The sequence below is a fragment of the Crotalus tigris genome, unplaced genomic scaffold (assembly GCF_016545835.1).
Source record: "Crotalus tigris isolate CLP2741 ecotype Arizona unplaced genomic scaffold, ASM1654583v1 scf7180000021232.520764, whole genome shotgun sequence".
In the NCBI taxonomy this organism is placed as follows: Eukaryota; Metazoa; Chordata; class Lepidosauria; order Squamata; family Viperidae; genus Crotalus; species Crotalus tigris.
Window position 1 is genome coordinate 210,001 of NW_024098413.1, and position 21,269 is coordinate 231,269.

The following is a 21,269-nucleotide window of genomic DNA, read 5'->3' on the forward strand; positions in this document are numbered from 1 at the left end:
AATGAAACTTTTCAAGGAACCAAGCAATGGATGGTGCAATATAGTAACTGAAATGTTAATTATTAGAGATAAATTAAAATTTGGTAAAGAAATTGAAAAAAACTTATTTTTTCCTCAGACTCTTTTTTGCTGTGGAACACCAGCCCCACCTACTGGTAAAAATAAAAATGCACAGTGTAAATGAGGGAAACATCACATTTTTATATATTTAACTTGTTTATCTCTGATTGTGGAATTAAATTAATTATAAGGGATTATGACATCCCTAATTATAAACATAATCACTCACAACTGAACAATGCTTCAGCAAATGCAAAATTTCACAGCCATTTTAACAGAAGTGAAGAACATGTAAGCATCTCTTGATACGCGTTCAGCTCTTTGAAGCATCATGGCCTTTATTGAAACAGGTGTTTTAAGTGGATAAAAAGTCCAAAAGCACTAAATAGTTTTTAAAAAGGTAAAAATGATGAAACATATAAATTGACCATAGAACTATAATTAATTTCCTTCTATTAATAAAGTTCTATGCTTTTAATTTAATTGAAATTTCCTTTTATTTTCTAATTTAGAAAATCCAAAAAGAGTTACTTGTAACACAAACCAATTTTTGTGCTTTTTTCTTCAGTTGCATCCCCAGGTCCAAGATTATTAACTCTAAAGTTTAAGATAACAGTTCAAATCTTTACATATCCTTTTCCCAATTTCTGTGGTCTTCCAGCCATGCAACCATGTATACAAGTATTGCCAAACATAAATTGGCCCATAGAGTTCAAACACATACAAGAAAAGTTCCATAATATTTGAGATTCACTTTTGTTATTAGATTAACCGACACCTTCTTCTTAATAATATACACTATATAGTATAACCTAAGCATCTGGGTTTACTGCCCAAATGTAGATCTTCTTTGTTTTTATTTTATATATAGCCTTCATTATTTTTATAAGTAACTCAAGGCAGCAAACCTACATAATCCTCATTCTCCTATTTTTCCCACAATACCTCTGTGAGGTAGATTGAGCTAAGAGAGAGTGACTGGCCCAAAGTCATCCAGCTGAGTTTCATAAGAGTTGTACAAAACAGTAATAGTTTTACGAATACCACTAGCACTTTTATTTAGGTCACTTTCTATTATTCCATTTAAAGGGATATTAAAATAAAGTTGTATCGGATTTTATTTAATTGGATTTGCATGCTGTCTTGACAGACTGTGGCGTTGATTAGGGTTATATTTCATTGTAGGTTGGTTTTACCTGTGCTTGTGATGAAAGTTCTCTATGCCATGAGGTCTGACTTTGTGGGTTGGATCCTTTCCTTTTCTGGCTCTTTTTTGTGGCCAGAAAGTGAATGGATCTGAGAAGTGGTGAATGGCTTCCTTGAAAGTGCATGCAACCATGCGTCACTTCTACAAAACCTTAATCTTTGATCTAGCCCAGTGGTGGTGAATCTATGGCATGTGTGCCAGAGGCAGCACTCAGAGCCCTCTCTCTGATTATGCGCACTGTTGCCCCAGCCCCACCTCCTCCCACAGCCCCCCCCATCAGCAGTCCCCCCAGAGGAGAGTTGCCCTGAGTGTGGCCCACACGGAGCAGCACAGCCAAGGACATGGCAGCTGGACAGCGGGGACAAGACTCTGCCCTCACACCCCATCACGCACAATTGATGCTGCAGGGTGCAGGCGGAAGGCATGGCTGCCATGGCACTGCTGGGCAATCTGTGGCAGGCTGTGGAGATGGTGGGTGGCCTTGCGGGTGGGCGGGGGGCAGACGAGCTGGGATGGGGTGGAACTGGGACAGGATGGGGCAGGGCGGTTTTTGGGCACTCAGTCTCTAAAAGGTTTGCCATCACTGATCTAGCCAATATGAACAACTTCTGTCCATCTAAATCTTTCCCTTCAAAATCCTTCCCTTTCTGGGGAAAGTGTTGAAGATGAGAATGTGATAACAATTATAGAAACTCCTGAATGATGCAGTCTAGGGAAAGAAAAGTTTAACAGAGTACTCTATAAATGTTGACCTACTGTTTCAAAGCTTGGGAGTTTGGGGAGAAAGATATTTAGAATCAATCCTGATAAGACATGAGAGCTGGTGATTCAGAAGCTTTCCTGAACAGGTACATCATTGACTCTGGATGGGAATATAGGTAGTCCTCAGTAAAGGACCACCTCATTCAGTGACCATTCACAGTTATGATGACACTGAATGAGGGGATTTACTTCTTTATAACTGGGTCTGTTGCTGCATCCCCATAGTAATGTTTTTTGAGTGCTTGGAAATCAGCTTGCAACTATGACCGTCACGATGTTGTGTGATCATGTGATCAGTCTTTGGAGTCCTAACTGCTGGCTTTTGACAAGCAAAGTCAATGGGAGTTGGCAGGAGGTCACAAATGGTGATCGCATGACCATGGGATGCTGCAACCACATGGGGTTTGCCTAACAATGGCAACTGAGACTGCCACAACTGCTATTGTAGGTCACCATGATTATACAGTATGATGTTGCAGTTTGTGATCATGTTATACGTTTGCTTCCAAGACCACCTCAGGAAGCTGATAGTTACTTATAAAACTTTATATGACTTATCTATCTTATAGAAGCTGCCCACTGAATACAAACTAGCAAAGTTGACATGATGTAAATCCCCTTCCTCTAGGATGGATGAAGTAGGAGCCTGCAAAAGGATCTTCTCTGTTCTGATCCCTTTCCCTTGGGACAATCTTCCCCAAACCTGATAGATTATTGTGCTGCAAATAGAGGTTAATGACAGATACATAACTTTTTAAAACCTGCAGGAAATGTTGGTTCAACTGCATGTCACACAATTAACCTTTAGTGCAGTGGTTCTCAACCTTTTTAATGCCGTGACCCCCAACCGGTCGTAAGTCGAGGACTACTCAACCGGTCGTAAGTCGAGGACTACTCAACTGGTGCAGCACCGTTTGCAGAATAGGACTTTTGGCGGGCTCAGCAGGGCAGAGACAGCCTGGACAATTCCTATTGGCTTTTGAAAGCCAATAGAATTAGACTCTATTCAAGAGAGTCTATTCTATTCGCTTTCAAAAGCCAATAGAATAAAAGGGAGTAGCACAGCTAAGGAAAAGGGGGAAAAATGGGGACTGCATTGTTTGGCGACCCCCATGAAATGGTCGTTTGACCCCAAATAGGGTCCCGACCCACAAGTTGAGAACCACTGCTTTAGTGTTTTGAATAAATGATTATTTATTATATTGTAATTATGACTTTTCAGTGTTTTTAACTGTTTGCAAAATGGGGAAAAAAAGAGAAAAACAAAGAATTGACCTGTATGTTCATCACTTGGAAACTATTCAGTTAATTCTATACATATGTTTATATAATATTTTACAAGAAATTTGTTTACATTGTCAGGTAGACTGAGTAGGGAGAAAAATAAATAAGTAAAAGGGAGCACAGGAAACAAGATATTCAAAAGAGAAGGCTAGAATAGAAGAACAGTCAAGAGGATGTTTCCAACAGCAGAATCTTGCTGAAGTTGCCCTTGAAAGCTCTTCAGTCAACTTTATATTGACAGAGAATATATGTCTTTCATCTTTGCAATCAATCTTTTTGCCACTGAAAAAGTAAGCAATGGACATTTTCTTTACCCTGCCGTTATCCAGCATATAGTGTAGAAAAAAAAAATCCCATGTGCATCTACAAAAGCTAAACAATTTTCCAAACCAAAATTAATTTTTAAAATAACTGCTAGCCAAAAAGGAGCCACTACAGCACAAGACTACATCATAAGTATCAGTGCTGCATTTTTGAAATCCACATTTCCAACAATAAGCTGGATCTACATTTATCTAATAGATACAAAAAAAAATGGGTTATTGGATTATGGATTTGATTACTGGAATAATAATTGCACATCTATAAAAAGTGACTTATGGATGTTGAAAGACTTTTCCATTGTCGTGGATGGGTTAGATACTCTAACCCCCTAATCCATGCTTGCTTATAATCCTGAATGCTAAGCTAAATACTAACATAGTATAATTTAGAAAGGATTTACATATAAATAACAGTATGTGTGTCCATTAAAATTATTACAAACAAAGGTGGTTTTGAAGCACTTAGGTTGAAGGCTAATATCCTGACATCATAAGTTGTTTTATCTATAAAAATTCCCACGGTTATTTTTTTCAAGTGATAAATAGGCTGCAGCAATTAATTGCTCAACAGTATGCACTCCATATTCTATCCCCTATCTCCACCAAAATAGTGCTTTATTATGTTCCCTTTCAGACTATAAAAATCAAAGTAGATTTCTCTCTGATAGCTCATGTAGAAGAAGAATTCGCTACTTTCACAAATAATTGGACCCTAAGGGACTCACATTTAATAAGAGATGTCTGATAACAATGATCCCAAGATAGCTAAGAGTACGCTTCCAATGACAGAGCTCATTGACCTGAGACAGAAGGTACACCTTACCGAGTCTGAAAAATTAACGCCTCTTTCTCTAAGAGACACATCCGAGCTTCCTAACAAAGGAAAGAACTTCTCAGACCCCTGAGAAATTAAATTCATTTTCAGAAAATATATTTTAGAAATATATAGAGGAATATTATACGATATTATACCAATGCTGTAAATTATCCACAGCAAAGCTTTCATTTTTAAAGATAGGTAAAAAGATGGATAGTGTGATGTTCATTGATCATTTTAATAGAAGATTTAAAATAAATTAATTTTTGCCCAGACTTTTACCCACTGTTACATGGGAAAATAAATTAGGTTTATAAAGATGACCAGACTCTGAAATTTGATCCCCAGCTCAATTATTGCTTTTCAGTAGGAATCCCTAGAACAGTGTCAGGAAGAGGAAGAAACGGGAGATGAAAAATAGCTGAAAAGGCAAAAGATGAATCCCTTTTTATAGCTTCTCTAACTGCTGTCTGGGATCAAATTATGTTATTCCTTGCAAGAATGTGGAATATATGATCCCTTCCCCATACTGAATGCTGTCCATGTCATTAAAGTACATCCATATTAGAGGAATTAAACAGATGCAATGCTATTCACAAAAGGAGGGATTGTATATGAATTACCAATGTACTGAGATTTCAATCACCATTCTTGCCCAGAGTCCTAACTGAGATATTTCTATTGGAGGGAAGAATTCTTATTTGATCCTATTTGCTGCAATGAACTTTGCTTTGTTAGCAAGTTTTTCTGTATGTTGGGATAGAGAGAATAAAATAAAATAAAAAACAGAGATTTGGTGATTCCACAGTTTAAATAAGGGCTATGAACATACCTACACTATTAAAAAAATCCAGTATTAATATTTTGAAAATGAACACAATGTACTTTGAGAATAAAGGTAAATATACATCTTCTTCTTGTGCCATATCCATTATCGGATGTTGGCGATCCTGTTTTTATCAGCAACCGCACGAAAAAGTGCTGCTGAGTTTTATCCAAACCACTTCCTTAGATTTTGAAGCCTTGATGTTCTTCTCCTGCCTGGACCTCATTTGCCTTCAATCATTCCCTGGAGGATTAAATGGAGTATGCTGTATTTTTCTGGGTGTCGCATCACATGTCCGAAATATTCTAATTTTTGTTTTTTAATTGTTTTGATGATTTCCCTTGGCTTTCCCAGGCAGCTTATCACCTCCTCATTTCTGATCTTGTCAACCCAGCTTATACGTAACAGCCGCCTGTAAATCCACATTTCAAATGCTTCTAGTCTCTTCAGGTGGCATTCTGTCAGAGACCAACTCTCTACTCCATAGAGCAGGATAGGAAAAATATAGCATCTGACAAGCCTGATTTTCAGGCTTATGTCGTGACTGCAGAAGACCTTTTTCATTTTCAAGAATGCTGTTCGAGCTTTTTCTATCCTTGTCTTTACTTCAACAGTGATGTCCCAGTTTTCATGTAAATTGGAACCGAGGTGTATGATCCTTTCAACTTTTTCTAGTGTTATTCCTTCTGAATTTATTGGTGGTAAATTAATGGGTTGTTTGCTGATGACCATGATCTTGGTTTTTGAGGTGTTAAGTTTCAAGCCGTATTTTTCAGATATTTCTGTGACTCTGTTGATGAGGAACTGAAGGTCTTCATGCTTACTGGCAAGCAGAACTGTATCGTCAGCGTATCTTAAGTTGTTGATTCAAACACTGTTTACTTTGATGCCAGCATCAATGTTCTTCAGTGCCTCATTGAAGATTGACTCAGAGGAGATATTGAACAACAGTGGAGACAGAATACATCCTTGTCTGACCCCTCTTCTTATTTCTGCATCAGCTGAGTATTTTTGGCCTAGTCTCACATTTGCTACCTGATGCCAATACAGATTCTTTATTATTTGGATGTAAATACACATGTCCCAGGACAATATTGTAGCATCCCATATGAGTCGGTCACTGGGATCAAAGGTTTATTCTTCCAAGCTTTCGGACTTGTTCTAGACTCATCCTCTGGGAACTTCTCTGTCTCCAGAATGTGTCTTCATTCTGGAGAGAGAGAAGTTCCCTGAAAATGGGCTCCAGCACAAATTTGAAAACTTGGAAAAATAAACCTGTGGTCCCAGTGACCGACTCACATTGGCTCTTACAATGTACTTCAGTTACAGACACACATTTACAACCTAGACATGTTTTTTTTAAAAAATAAATATTGTATTTTAAAGATGTCCTTACCTTAAGTTTTCTCACAGCATCTCTTACAACCTCTGTACCTTTGGGCTGCTCCACTTCTGTACTGCCAAGAAACTGAAATGTAATTTGTGAGAAAAAGTTTTAAGTCTTTGAAATAGCTAATCAGTGTTTTAACTGACCAATAATTTATTTCTGTATGATTTTAAACCAGAAAGACAAATTTGGGTTAAACTGAAATATTTTACTTAATGGGACATCTTTTTCTTTCATCGAATATGCTTTTGACCGGTACTGCACATAATTGCCTCCCCTGGTAAGCCAAACTTGGAGAAATCCTAACCCTTACTGAAGAAAAATTTCAACCACAAATGACCTGCCACAATATTTACAAAAATGTTTCAGACTCTGCCCACAATTTAATATTTCTAATATTATCAACTTGCAATGAATCACAACACTGACAAATGAGAAATATGATGGGCTAGCATTGTATTTAGGGCAAAACCTCATCATAAATTATGGTGTTGTAACAGAATTTATTACATTTATTTTGGAACAGACATTCAGAATTAAGATAAAATGCAAGCAGCATTCAGCAATACCATTGTAGTGGCTTATAGTAATGCTGACTTGTAGAAATGTAGACATTTCATTTAAACAATTGTTATTCATTTCAGAAGATAAGAACTGCTGCACTGAGTTAATCAATGACGGGCCATGCTGAACAACTCATGCAGAAATTTTGCAGTGGATGCAAAAAGGATTATGTGATATGCTTTGGCATAAACCCGAGGCTATATACACCCACTTGCCATTCACATTTTATGCTTCTAATATTTCCTAGCTATGTAGACTAGATGGTAATAAAGATGAGATGGCCATAATAGGAGCTAATATAATGTGCTGCTTTTTTATGTCTCTGAATTTGCACAAAGATTGGCAATCACCATCATAGTGAGCCCTGGTGGCACAGAAGTTAAAGTGCAGTATTGCAGGGAAACTCTATCCACAGTCTGGAGTTCAATCCTGATGGGGCTCAAGGTTGACTCAGCCTTCCACCTTTCCAAAGTCAGTAAAATGAGGACCCAGATTGTTGTAAACTGCCCAGAGAGTGCTATAAAGCACTATGGGGTGGTACATAAGCCTAAAGGCTACTACCATTGCTTACTATAGAACTTTCTCTTGATACAAATGGTGTTCAAAAAGAAAACCGTTTGGACTATCTCTGCCATGGACATTATGCATTTTTATAGGAAGAAGTGCTGTAAGTAGAATGCAAAGCATTCTTTTGCATCAAACACATGAACTTATAGCTCAAGTATGCTTCTCTCCCCCCACCAAAAAATAAAATAAAAATTAGCCCATGCAGTGAGAACAATGAAGTCCTTCCTGCTGCAGTGAAAGAATGTCCTGTACTTATTGCAACAGAAATTTCTCTACCTTTTTGGAGAAGGCTACTGTGAGCTGTGAATTTTGCTCAAAGAGTGTAAGGCATCAGGAATTGATAGGCTTTCTCTCTTTGATGTATGCTCACTGTTACCTGGTCACTGGAAGTATAGCTCTTACTGAAAACTGCTCTGCAAATCAAGTCACACTTCATTACTGGCCATAAGGGCAATGCTGAACCTATAATAAGCTTATATCTCTCGGACCTCCCATTATTAGGCGACGTTCAGAAAAATAGAGAGAAAACTTGTTAGTTGGGTGATCTGGGATAATTTAAGGAAAAAAATTGCTAAACTTTTGAAAAATTAAGAAGGCATGGACTGATTATACTTGAATGAGAAATGGGAACCCCATGGCTATGGACTAGACAGGGAAATGAAAAGCAAAATACTTAAATATTGTTGCAAAGGAAATCATGTTCAATACTAAAAATATCAGTGTAGGAGAAATATCAGCAATAACAGCCATGTGTTAGTAATAACATTTCAAGGCAATTATTTTGAATATTTAATACTTACACATATCATCACTTAGATGTCTTACAAAGGGACTTACAAATTTATTTATGAAAAAGAAAAGCTGGGTTGCCTCATTATTCTTGGCTTCTTCATAGGTTGAGAACTACGTTTTTACTAATACTTTTCACTTCCTGCAGGTGGGTTCTTGTCCCTATATCTGCCATAGTGGATAGAGAACCTGACCATATTGAACATTCTTCGGGATTTAAATCTGTGAGTTTGCATTACAAGGATATAACTACTGAATTTTAAACACATTTGCAAGTACAGAAAATATCACTTCTGTGCTCAAAAGTATTTGAGCTACTTGCTTAAAGTTAGCAGATTAATTTTACAGTAGTTTAATAGACCAAACAAAGCAGAAGTGAGTAACTTGTGCTGAGCTGTAACTTCCAGTTTCTTCACCATTAGTCAGGCTAACTAGGACTGGAGAGAACTGCAGCTTAGCAATACTTGGAAAGCTAGACACCCTGCTACCCCCAATATATCTTATAATCAATACTTTTATCTGAAAAAACTCTCTTTCTGTCACACACACACACACACATAAACACACACACAAAAACCATAAACGCATATCTTCTTATTAGCTATACCCCATTGTTTAACAATAAACCTTTAATTAAAATAAAACTGCTAAGAAACAACAAACTTTTATAGCACATTATAAAACAATCACCAATAAATCTGGAATGGTGTAAAAATTTGTTTTCAAATTGTTTAAAAGTGATCAAAAAAGGAAGCATAGTTTAAACATGTAGATTTATAAACTAGCCTCCCATAATAAAGCCACATTAAATGAGTAATTTGGATACCGAGTCAGAATTACAATTGTTTTTTCAAGTGGAAAAACATATGTTTACTGGAAAATAATTTAATTTTAATGCAGCCAACACTATTATGGCCAAGTAGTGGATAATATAATTGTCCTTAAAATCTTTGAAAAAATATTAGCACTGAGACTATTAGCAAGTTCTAGGGGCATAACACAACATTGCACTTTTATTTTAATAATTTAGAAAGTATATATTAAGATCACTCCCAAGAAGTCATGATACTTGAGCCCATTTATCTTTTAACTGGTGAGATGTAGGATAAAAATAAAAGTACTCAATAACATTTATAATCATTTCATTTTTACTAATTTTGAACCCCTCTCCCTTCTTCAGATACTGGAATCACTTATTTGCAACATCATACTACTCTGAAAAATTCAAAGTAGAAAATAGAAAGAGATTCGCTCTTGACAAATAGATCATTTAGCCCTAAATGTGTACTAGTAACACTGCAACAAAGTTAGAGGGTGTCAAATGCATACATAGTCAGTACTGAAATTGTTTCTATATTTCCATATTGTTTTTCTCCTTTATTCAGGACAGATCTTGTTGAGCCAATGGATGTAAACAACAACTCACATACATTATTGTTCACAACATTATAGCTTTCCATGTTCATACTAAAAACTGCAGAACTTGATTAAATTCATTCTGAAAACTGTTTTAAACAATTAAACCAGATAAATAAGACATGTAATCCTTTCTCTTCCAGTAGAGAGCAGCATAGTATTTGTTATTATGCAGATTTTTTTTAAATTTACTCCTGTCCTACATTTTTTTTTTTAATTTCATGCATGACTTTTTATACCTTTGAATAATTGACTGCTAATAAATGCTTGGAATGCCATAAAATAATTGCTGTGAATTCAAATGAGTGAAATAGTATCCTCAGCTTGAAAATTAGACACACAAATATATACCATTTATTTTTCTGAATGTATGTATATATATATATATATATATATATATATATATATATATATATATATATATATATATATGTTTTCTGAGGTTTTCACAGGTATTTGTATGTACATATATATATATCCTTAATGGTTATAAAAATACGAATCCCGGGCATATTTGTTCAATGATGCAATCTTCGATCTCCGGGAAGAGTATACTCCAGTTATTTATTGTTAAAACCACATTTAAAACAATAAAAACAGTTATATACAAAAATTAAAACAACTTAGCTTTCGCTGGTCCTCTGCCAGCGTCCTCAGAGTGGGGCAGAGGACCAGCGAAAGCTAAGTTGTTTTAATTTTTGTATATAACTGTTTTTATTGTTTTAAATGTGGTTTTAACAATAAATAACTGGAGTATACTCTTCCCGGAGATCGAAGATTGCATCATTGAATATATACATTGGAAATGCTGTGATGTGTCTGTATAGTCAGGTCAAAATTATCCCCTGATTAAGAGAGATTAAGATGGATAAGAAAGCTGTTTGAATCTTACTCAGGAAAAATAACATGAAAGATGGATAAATGCCCTCTCCCTTCACTGCAGAAAATAAACTTTCTGACTCAAAAAGAAGTTGAATACCTTAATCTCACAATACTAAAATAATGCATATGATATTAAAGAAATGACTCATTGTTAGAAACCAGTCCTGGAAACTGAAACAAGAATTATCTTTTAATGTGTACTGTTAGCAAGTATTCCTTTCAACCAATAGGCAATTACTTATATTTAAGATGTAGTATCAGGAGCCAGTTTGGTGTAGAAAGTAGGAGACTTTGAGTTCTGAATAACAAGTAGCTAATACGTTTGCTAAATCAAGCTGAAATTTTGGCTGCATTTTTGGGATGAGAAATAACTATTGTTAATTGCAAACCTCATAGTAACCGAGAAGTGCTTATCATTGATTTTCCCAAGGTTTGCACTGCTTTTAATTGATTCAATTAACAACTAAATGAATGATGATAAAATTATATATTTTCTACCTTAATATTCTTTCCATTTTTGTCCATCATCTTTTACCATGATACTTGAAAAAAAAATATCTAAATTTGTCTAGCATCCTTAGGCTAAATCATGCTAATATGCCTAGTTCATACACAGTTTGTTAAATACCTGTAAATGGAGAATATATAATCTCAAGTGAGGAAAAGCAAATATGTGGTTTGAGAAGAATCCTCAAATTATTACACCCTATGAGAACATTTATTTGGCTTTATTTCATAACCACTAATGTTTCTGATTTAGTTCCATTTTAATAAGAACCAATAAATTCTTACCAGATTAGATCAAGTCACCCAGACAATGGATTCAAAGAGCCACAGACTTAATTGTTGTATAAATAATTATAATCAGTGTATAAAATTTAATGCACGTTTGGGTAAAAAAAACTATTTTTCATCTGATCTCATCTGGCAGTACAGGTGAATTGATAATGAAGGATCATACTGTACGTCAGGAAATATAACTGACATGGGAATATTATAGGAGGTGAGGTGTATTAGTCTATGATGGCAAAACATCTGAAATCTGGTAGCATTTTTTTTCCACCAAAATTTTATTAAATGTTATAAATTTTTGTGGCTGCAGTTCACTTTATCAGATGCATCTCTCTTGGTTTCACATCCCCATAATGCTACAAATCTGTAAGATCCTGTTTTTAATTATGTTAGGCACTTGGTTTCTTAAATACAAGTATTTTAAAACATTATTTATTAATTGAATTGTGCTCTAACTTAGAAAAAAAGATTTTTTCTTTAATATACTGCAAAGCTTCATTAGAACTTCAGTAAATTTTTGCCTTTAAAGGAATAGGAAATATATGAGCAACCAGTTTTTTTCCTCATTTTTTGTCTATTTTTTGTCTTTTTACAGTGAAAATGGATAGATCATAAGTTATTTTCTCTAAAGTTACTGGTACATTAGGACAATGTGCTGGGAGCAGCCTTGCCAATGCCTTTTGTGTAATTGATTAAAAACTAATTTATTATAAGCATAATTGAAAACTACCAGCAACCCAGGGCTGCAGGGCATTCTCTCCGCTAATCAGCAGAAAAGTTTTTGTGTTCAGCTTGGAATATCATTTATATTAACATGATTGCATTATTTTCTGAACCAATCACTTACTGTTGATTCCATAAGGAGTGTGTATTGATTCCTGTACAACACATTTAATTTATGATGCAACTAAGCTCATTTCCCTGAACAGAGGAATTCAGTTTGATGACCTTCATTTAAAAGCACCTCAGATGACAATTTAGTCTCCTAAAAACTTTATGGTTTACTTTCAGATCACACTTTTAATTTTCGTAGGTAACATTTTGATTCTTATTTTTTTCAATTCCTCTGCTGTAAACATCTGTGTGTGTGTGTGTGTGTGTGTGTGTGTTGTGTGTGTGTGTGTGTGCATGTATACAAGAGCACACAAACCTTTGAATCAGTGTTGAATCTACAGGCATATGCATACATTCCCCTTTGAGTCATTGTTGACCTCGCCACTGCCTACACTAATCTTTGCAGTTTTCTAGACAAAATCTCAGAAATGATTTGCTATTTCCCTTTTTCTTAGTGCTAAGTGAAAATGACGGGCCCAAAGTCATCCAGTTGGCTTTGTGCTTTAGAACTCACAATCTCCTGGTTTCTAGTCTGATGCCTTAATTACCACATCAAATTGATTCTTAATAGCATATTTGCCACACTATTATTTAGGAGAATTGTGTTATCTGACAGTCTTAGATTTTGTATTGATTTTCATATAAATGCAATAAATTAAAATCATTTTCTTTAACGTTACTTCAGAACTCAGTTGCCAAATCAACTTTTCCTGTGATCTTCAGTTAATCAATATGTCTTTCTAAGTAGATCTGGTGCCATTTGTAACTACCCTTTAATCAATGTGGCATTTGATAACTAATAAACTGTCCCACTGTTTATGAAAAAGTTTCTTGAAAAGTACTCAAGAGCTCTCCCCTAGGACAAATAAATTATATTATTCTATTTTCTATGGCAGAGGAAATAATTTTATTTTTCCTATATTCCTTTCACATTAGGAGACTTTCCAAAACCACAACAAATAACCAAAAGATAAAATAGAATCTTAGAGAAAAAAAGGATTCTAGGAGAAATCAAATCTCCCTGCACACTGCAGGATACACTATCCCAGGGGTAGGCAACCTTGGCTCTTTTATGACTCGTGGACTTCAACTCCTAGAATTCCTGAGCCACGAGTCCACGAGTCATAAAAGATCCAAGGTTGCCTACCCCTGCACCATCCCATTCCTAATAGATGGCCACCCTGCCTCTGCTTGAAAACCTCCAGTGAAGGAGAACAAATAACTATTCCTATTCCTATTGCACTGATTGACAATTCCTACCATTGAGGGTTCTTCCTAAAGCCTAATCTGTGTCTATGTCTTTCAAGTTTCATCCCATTATGCCAGTCTTATTCTCTGGAGCAAATGAAAGTGAGTCTGAACTTTCTACAATGTGACTGCCCTTCAGATATTTGAAGACAGCTATTATGTCCTCTCAACTTCTCTTCTGCAAGCTCTAAATTACATTCTGTTTATGCCTACCATTCTAGCCTAACTCATTTTGAATTCATTCCCTTTTCTCTCAAGTATTAGCCACCTCTCCTAGGTTTGAATTGTCTGCAAATTTGGTAAGTGTTTCTTCAACTCCCTCATTATAAAAATGTGGAAAAGCACAGAGTCCCTTGACATTCCACTCAATATGTCTTTCTAAACAGATTTGATGCCATTTATAACTATCCTTTAAGTCAGGGGTCCCCAACCTCTTGTCCGTGGACCAGTACCGGTCTGCAGAAACAAGGAAAGTCTCATCCACAGGATGCAGGCAGCACACAAAACCACACCTCCCCTCTGGTATGTGAAAAAACCTCTGTCCACGTAACTCGTCCCCGGTGCCCAAAAGGTTGGGGACCTCTGCTTTAAGTACAAACCTTGAACTAATTGTGGATCTACTCAATAGTTGAGTTGTCAAACTGATGTTTGATAATTTTATGAAAGTCTTTGGCAAAAGCCTTGTTGAAATCAAAATATATAAACCCACAACAATTCTCTAGCCATTCAGGCTAGTAATTCTTCCATAAAAGGACATAAAGTTATTCTGGCATGACACGTTTACCAGAAATCTATGTTGGCTCCTGTTAAATACTTAATTCCTGTTTAAATACTTACAGATTGCATGATAATTCACTAGACAACATTTTTTTTCAAAAGTTTTGCTTCCTGAAAAACTTTTGGTGATTATAGTAAAGATTCCTTCAAATTGAACACAAATATAATTTTACAATGACTGTATCACATAGGAATTTTAAGAAATATGAAACAAACTTTTAATGACTATAATGTATTTAATCACATAGTTTCTGACATGAGTTCCACATGGCATGTACTCAGTGTCTGATGAATCTCAATGCAATGTCCAACAATAGTTAGCCAGCATTGATGGATTCCAGTTGACCTGACACCATTTTTCCATTGTGGCAATGTCCTAGTGAAAACTCTCACCATGTTCATCATAGAGTGCAATTAGATTTTCAGGAAAGAAGTTCAAGTGTGAATGCAGAAAATGAATCTTCAGTGATATGTTGCATTTCATGGTCTTGTATGCTGTAAGAAGTCTGTCAACCAGCTGAATATAGTTAATGCTCCATAGTTGCTAAGAAAATTATCAAAAACATCCTTGAATACTTTCCAGGTGATTTTTCTCTGGTCTCACTAACAGATCTTTGAACCACTTATCATGGATGATGTATCTGATCTGCAGATCAACAAAAATGCTTTCCTTAATCTTGGCATTAATTATTCTTGGAAATATCTGTCTCAAATAAGGAAAAACTTCACCTTCCTTGTTCATTGCTTTCACAAAATTTTTCATCAATATAGGTTTTATGTGATATGGATGCAGAAATATCTTTGGATAACAAGTGGTTCATATGGTATCCACCGATCCCATTTGCATATGTAACAAAATATTTGGTATATCTGAACTGCATTCCAAGCAGTAGAGCCATTACTTTTAGATCACCATAGATACTTCAATTGTACTTGGTGTACTCAATGTGCTTCAACAATAGTTCCATGTTTGTATATGTTTCTTTCATTTGTGCAGCATAGCCGACAGGTACTGAAGGATGTACATTGCAAAAGCAGCTTGCAGAAAGATTTCTATAAAATAGCTCTTAACAATAGCACTTAAGACTTAAATACCGCTTCATAGTGCTAGCCCTCTCTGAGCCGTTTACAGAGTTAGCATATTGTCCCCCAACATCTGGATCCTCATTTTGCTGACCTCAGAAGGGTGGAAGGCTGAGTCAACTATGAGCCAGTCAGGGATCAAACTGCTGGCAGTCAGCAGAATTAGCCTGCAATACTGTACTCTAACCACTCTGCCACCATGGCTCTAAAATGATACATGATAGGTTAAATTTCAGGTAATTTTTTATGATTAGCAGTCAAAAATCTGTAAGGTATACCCCAAAGGAAGCAAAATCTTTGTTGTTCAATGATCTGCTCAAGGACATTGTCCAATATCGATAGCAAGTACATAAACCTGTAGTTTCCTAGGTGCTGCTTTTTCCCTTTTCTGAAAATTGGAGCAACAGTAGTAGCCTTCTATTTGACCTGTTCCCTAGGACTTCTCAATGAGAGCAGATAATGGTTCTGCAATTACTTCTACTAGTTTCTTCCATACCATAGAGTGTAGTTCCTGTGGCCCTGGAGACTTAAACTCATTTAGATTTGCTAGAAATTTCCTCATTTGCTCCTTGCCAATCTCAAGCTTCAGTTCACACTCCCTCTCCCATGGCAAAATGAGGGCTAACCAAGAGTTTGTTCATCTTCTGAAAGAAAACAGATGGAAAATAGAAACTGAAAAGTTCTGCCAGACTACTAGCTCTCTGATTTTCCTTTGGTTTCTGACATACTTAAATACTTTTCCTTGTTGTTTTTGCTAGCCTAATCTCATCAAGGACTGTAGCTTTTGTATGTTAAACCTGCAGTTTTTGCAAAGTGCTCTGTAAAAATTTCTAGCATGAGCAAAAATTACTGACACATCTGAAAAGTATCATTTATTTAGATAGGTTCTAAGCTATCATTGCTCAGGTAGACTGAGTTGTTTTTTCCCCTTGTTCAACATACAAGAATGTTGTTTTTCTTCCAACTTTTAGGAAAATAACAACAGCAAAAAGCTCTAGTTTACAACAAATAAATCACTAAAAACACAATCTTGTAAACGTGTACTTAGAAATTGAACTCAGTTAAGATACATCTGTATAAGACAACTTAACCTTTCCTTAATATGTTGAGTTCTTAGGGTGCAAGTTACAAGGTTCTTTTCTAATATGAAAAAGAAATCATAGTAGTGATAGGGTGGTAATATAGTGATAATAGAGAAAAATAATGGTTTGTATATGGTCTTCCTACACAAGCAGTTATACCATGGAGGAAAAACTGTTTTGTGACACTGTCTTATGTATGAATTCAGCCCTGAGTGGACTTTAAAATGTATTCCATTATTCTAAAAAACATATTTATGAAAACCCCCAAACATTTGTTGAGGACAGCTCTTTCAGTAAGTCCACTCTGGTATATTCATTGCAAAACAAGACATGCTCTCTCTCTCTCTCTCTCTCTCTCTCTCTCTCTCTCTCTCTCTCTCTCTCTCTCTCTCTCTCTCTCTCTCTCTCTCTCTCTCTCTCTCTCTCTCATACACATACATAAACTGAGTAACAAGAAGTGTGGGAAACTTAAGAGGAAAATGAATCCATCCATATTTAAAACTATTACCTTCAAAATGCACTGGGCTTGCATCAATATTTTATATTGAATCTTCAAAAGCATTCTAATAATAACATAGAAGCTACAAGAGACATATTTCATGATGTGTCACATACATGACACATTTTTCAACTGATATGCTTCCAATGAGCAAAGGGAATCATTGACTCTAAAGAACACATGAAAAGAAAATATCCTGATTAAATATGATCTCGGCTTCAGGAATAATTTAAGGCGTGATATGTCATAAGATCACCAGAGCCATGATTTAGCTTCTAGGAAATTGATGGTTATTAGTTTGGCTAAAATGAGAGTACAACCAGGCTCAAAAGATGATAAAGCAGTACTAAAAACTTCCAGGAAACACCAACTATATATATTTATGAAGCACAGTATCTTATGTCTCTTTTGTCTTCCTGTGAGTGTATGTGTGGTTTAAAAAATATAAACTATAAAAAATAAATATAGTTTGCTATAGAATACTTTTTAGATATGGTAAATAAGAATACATTAATGTTTTTGTTGAGATCAAATGCAGTCTATATAGAAGAGTAAGAGTAAGAACTGAGAGTAAGAACTGAGCTTGCTCATAATAAGCAGCTATGGATATAATGTTTTTATCTATCAAGTATAAACAAGCTCCAACAATATGCATCATTGGTATTAGTTTTCTAGGTACAGGTAGTCCTTGTTTAGCAAATATAAGCAACCCTTCAATGAAACTGAGATTGTGTTTACAATCTTACTTCAGTTTTGCTTTGCTTTACATTGTAAATGTGAGGTTTTTAGTTGTGGTTACTAAACAAGGTAGTTGGCTAAACAAAGATTATCTGTAAAAGTACAACATTCAATGAAATTGCAATAGAATGTTAGGCTACAATAGTTAAAGATATTACTTAATTTAAAAAATGTCATTTATATATTAAATATTAGTTGGATTTATTTCAGAATTATCTCTCATGGGAGTTGTTGGGAAATGTAAAACTGTTATGAACAATCATTTAGGTGAGACATGTCAAACTCACAACATCATGTGACATCACGCAACGTATCGGAGCTTTTTTGCCATTGCCAGCAATGGAGTGGGCGCGGCTCCGGTACGATGAAACTGGCCCCCAGGCCGGCAGTTTGACACCCCTGATTGAGGTAATGATCCTAATACATTTTGAGTTCATCCCTCTCAACCCAGCTGAGAAAAGGACATGAACATCAGAATCAGAAATAGATTGTCTAACACAGCCAATCTCCCCCCCCCCCCAACACACATGAACAATTACTGAAAAATCTGCTATTTTTGTGTTATTGAATTCCAGATTCAATTCCACTTTTTGGACAATTGCTTTTTAAGTTTTGTTTCATCTAGGAACATTATCATGCTTGAAACACATGAATGATAGTACAAATAATTTTGAATTAAGATTTCCAATTAGCTCTTCCTTGAACTTTTAATGATTTTACAGCTTGATTTTATTGCACAGAATGTGGCATAGAACAGCAAACATCCTTTATCTTGAACCAGTCTACTGCAGAATATGGATGAAACACACTTTGGATATAAAGAAAAACAAGTTTCTACTTTCTTCTAAACTTCAGCATTCTCTTCTTCCATTCCCAGAACTTTGGTCTGTGGACTACAGGATGGGACCTGCCTTTCACACAGGAACAAAGCCCAGTTGGAAGGGACCTTGAAGGTCTTCTAGTCCAGCCCTCTGCTCATGCAGGAAACCCCATACCATTTGGCTGTCCAATCTCTTCTTGAAAACTTCCACGATGAAGTACCCACAATTTCTTGAGGCAAGGCACTCCAGTGATTAATTGTTCTCATTATTAGGAAGTTCCTCCTTAATTCCAGGTTGCTTCTTTCCTAGATTAGTTTCTTTCTAAGTTAATTATCATGTTGCAATTATATGGATTATTTTATAAAGTTATTAATCCAAAGGATGCAAGTGGCAATTGAATGTTTCAGAAGATCTGGACCTAAAACACCTAAATAGGATCCTTACTAAAATAGAGTAATGACCATAGAAACTGAATCCACAGGGCTGCCATACTATAATAATTTTTCTTGATCTTTTCTGTGACATTAGCTATCACCTATCAGCAGAGACCAAAGAACAATAACAAAAAAAATGAGTCAGGTTTCTATTCACCTGAAATGGAGTTAATATGCCTAATCATGTCCAAAAATTTTCATACTAGAGTGGCATCAGACTATGACTGGCATTTCATTATTTGTGCCAAAATGAACAAAGCCAATACACCAAGCAAAAAAAAAAAAAAAGCTTTGTTATGTATATTGCTGATCTGCATAAAGTCCCAATGACAGGGAAGAGAGTAAGCACTGGATTCAGTAACGGACCATTTTCTTCACACAAGCTGTCCAAATCAAAACCTGTGGGAGGAAATGGGAAGATCATGGACACAGGGCCTCTTAGATACCAACTAAAGAAGATCATCCAGAAATATTGAGTATATATAGAAGAAGTTCTCCTTTTAATTTGTCAGTATGGAGATACTTGTGCTTTTGAGAAGCTGCCTGAGCACAAGGCTGCTGTGGTCAAAAGAATAAGAGATACCTAGGACAGACACTGCTGGACTCCACAGGTGCTCTGCTTTGGGGACCTCCCAAACCAGAAAGGAAGGCCAGAAAAATATGAAAATGGAACTAATCAAAGGGCTAGCATACTTCACTGCTCTTAAAAAAAAAAAAAAAAAGCTTGGAGAAGGCCCTGCTCAGTCAGATGATGTGAGGAATTTACTGCACTGAACCTCTGTAGAGTGCTCCATTAGATAAAGCTTGAGCACCCAGTGCTTCAGCTGAACCCTGAAGCACTTTGACTGTTAAATAAAGGAAGAGAGGAACTCATGTCTAAGAGGAGAGGAACAGCTCACATACAGAATCCCCCCAAACAGAATGCACTCTTTTATCCGAACCAAGCTCCAGATTCAGGAATGAGTTAGCACTAGACTTATTTGGGGCTGTGTAAGCTAACATCAGAGTCCTCCCTAGATATGCATCAGGGGCTCTCTAACTGGGTGATGACACTCCAGGAAGTTGCAACAAATTTACAGATAAAATCTAATCAGGTTTACGCAGGTAAAGTTCTTTCTCACTTTTTTTGCATTTGCCCATAACAGGTTTATGTAAACAAAATAAGAGGAAAAGGAGTTTTGAAACTTGGATGTAGCCATACACTGACCATTTACCATGAACAGCTTTTTCATTATCATTATCTCATTCTCTCTCTCTCTCTCCCTCTCTCTCTCTCTCTCTCTCTCTCTCTCTCTTTCCATGAAGGAGCATAAAAATCCATTTATCATTTTAGGCAGGTTGTGATATTGCCAGGTTCAAGAAGCCCTGCTGTACATACAAAACTAGTGTGTCATTAAAAACAATGATATATTAGTTTTTGTGAGGGCAAAATGATAGCCTAACACACTATTGATTTTAATGGGAGAGAGAAGCAGATGTTTAATGGTATTTAATTGACCAGATTGTGGCTTAAAGTTACAACCAATGTAACAAAGTTAAAAAAATATTTCCCTGTACTGCAGTTCATAACCTATATGATTCAACATAGCATTTTTGATTTTAGTGAATTTCAGCCAATTTAAGCCAACTGAACATCACTCTTAGTTACTGTATTATGGAGGAATAGACAATATTCCTACATATGGGGAATGAGCTTTATAAACAACATCTTTTATTTTTTTAAATCATATGAGTGGAACTGAAATAATATTGTTCAGATATTTATAATAATAATAATATTGTTCAGATATTTATAACAATAATAATATTGTTCAGATATTTATAATGCAGGGCTATTATAAAATGCAGGACTAGTATAAAATATTATAAAACATTTCCTATAACAAAATTCCTGTCTAATAAATCAAAAGAAATTAAACAGCTTACAAAGACGGCCTTTCAATAACTAAAAATACCAAAAGTTCTGAAATATAAATTCAGAATTCACAAGATAAGTTTAAAATTTCAGTAGTATTTGAACTAACACTAACATGGAAAGTGAAAATGTCTTTAGAAACTCCACTCATGATTAATTTTT

At 35.6% G+C, this 21,269-nt stretch overlaps 1 protein-coding gene across 4 annotated transcripts in view; it reads right to left on the reverse strand.

Moving 5' to 3' along the window:
* The window catches only part of GULP1 (GULP PTB domain containing engulfment adaptor 1), a 147,371-nt gene that overhangs the window by 30,636 nt on the left and 95,466 nt on the right, over positions 1-21,269 (reverse strand). For all 4 annotated transcript variants that reach the window (XM_039369793.1, XM_039369792.1, XM_039369791.1 and 1 more), the window contains exon 5: positions 6,676-6,747. In XM_039369793.1, the coding sequence (XP_039225727.1) occupies positions 6,676-6,747 (72 nt within the window). The remainder of the gene's footprint in view (positions 1-6,675; positions 6,748-21,269) is intronic.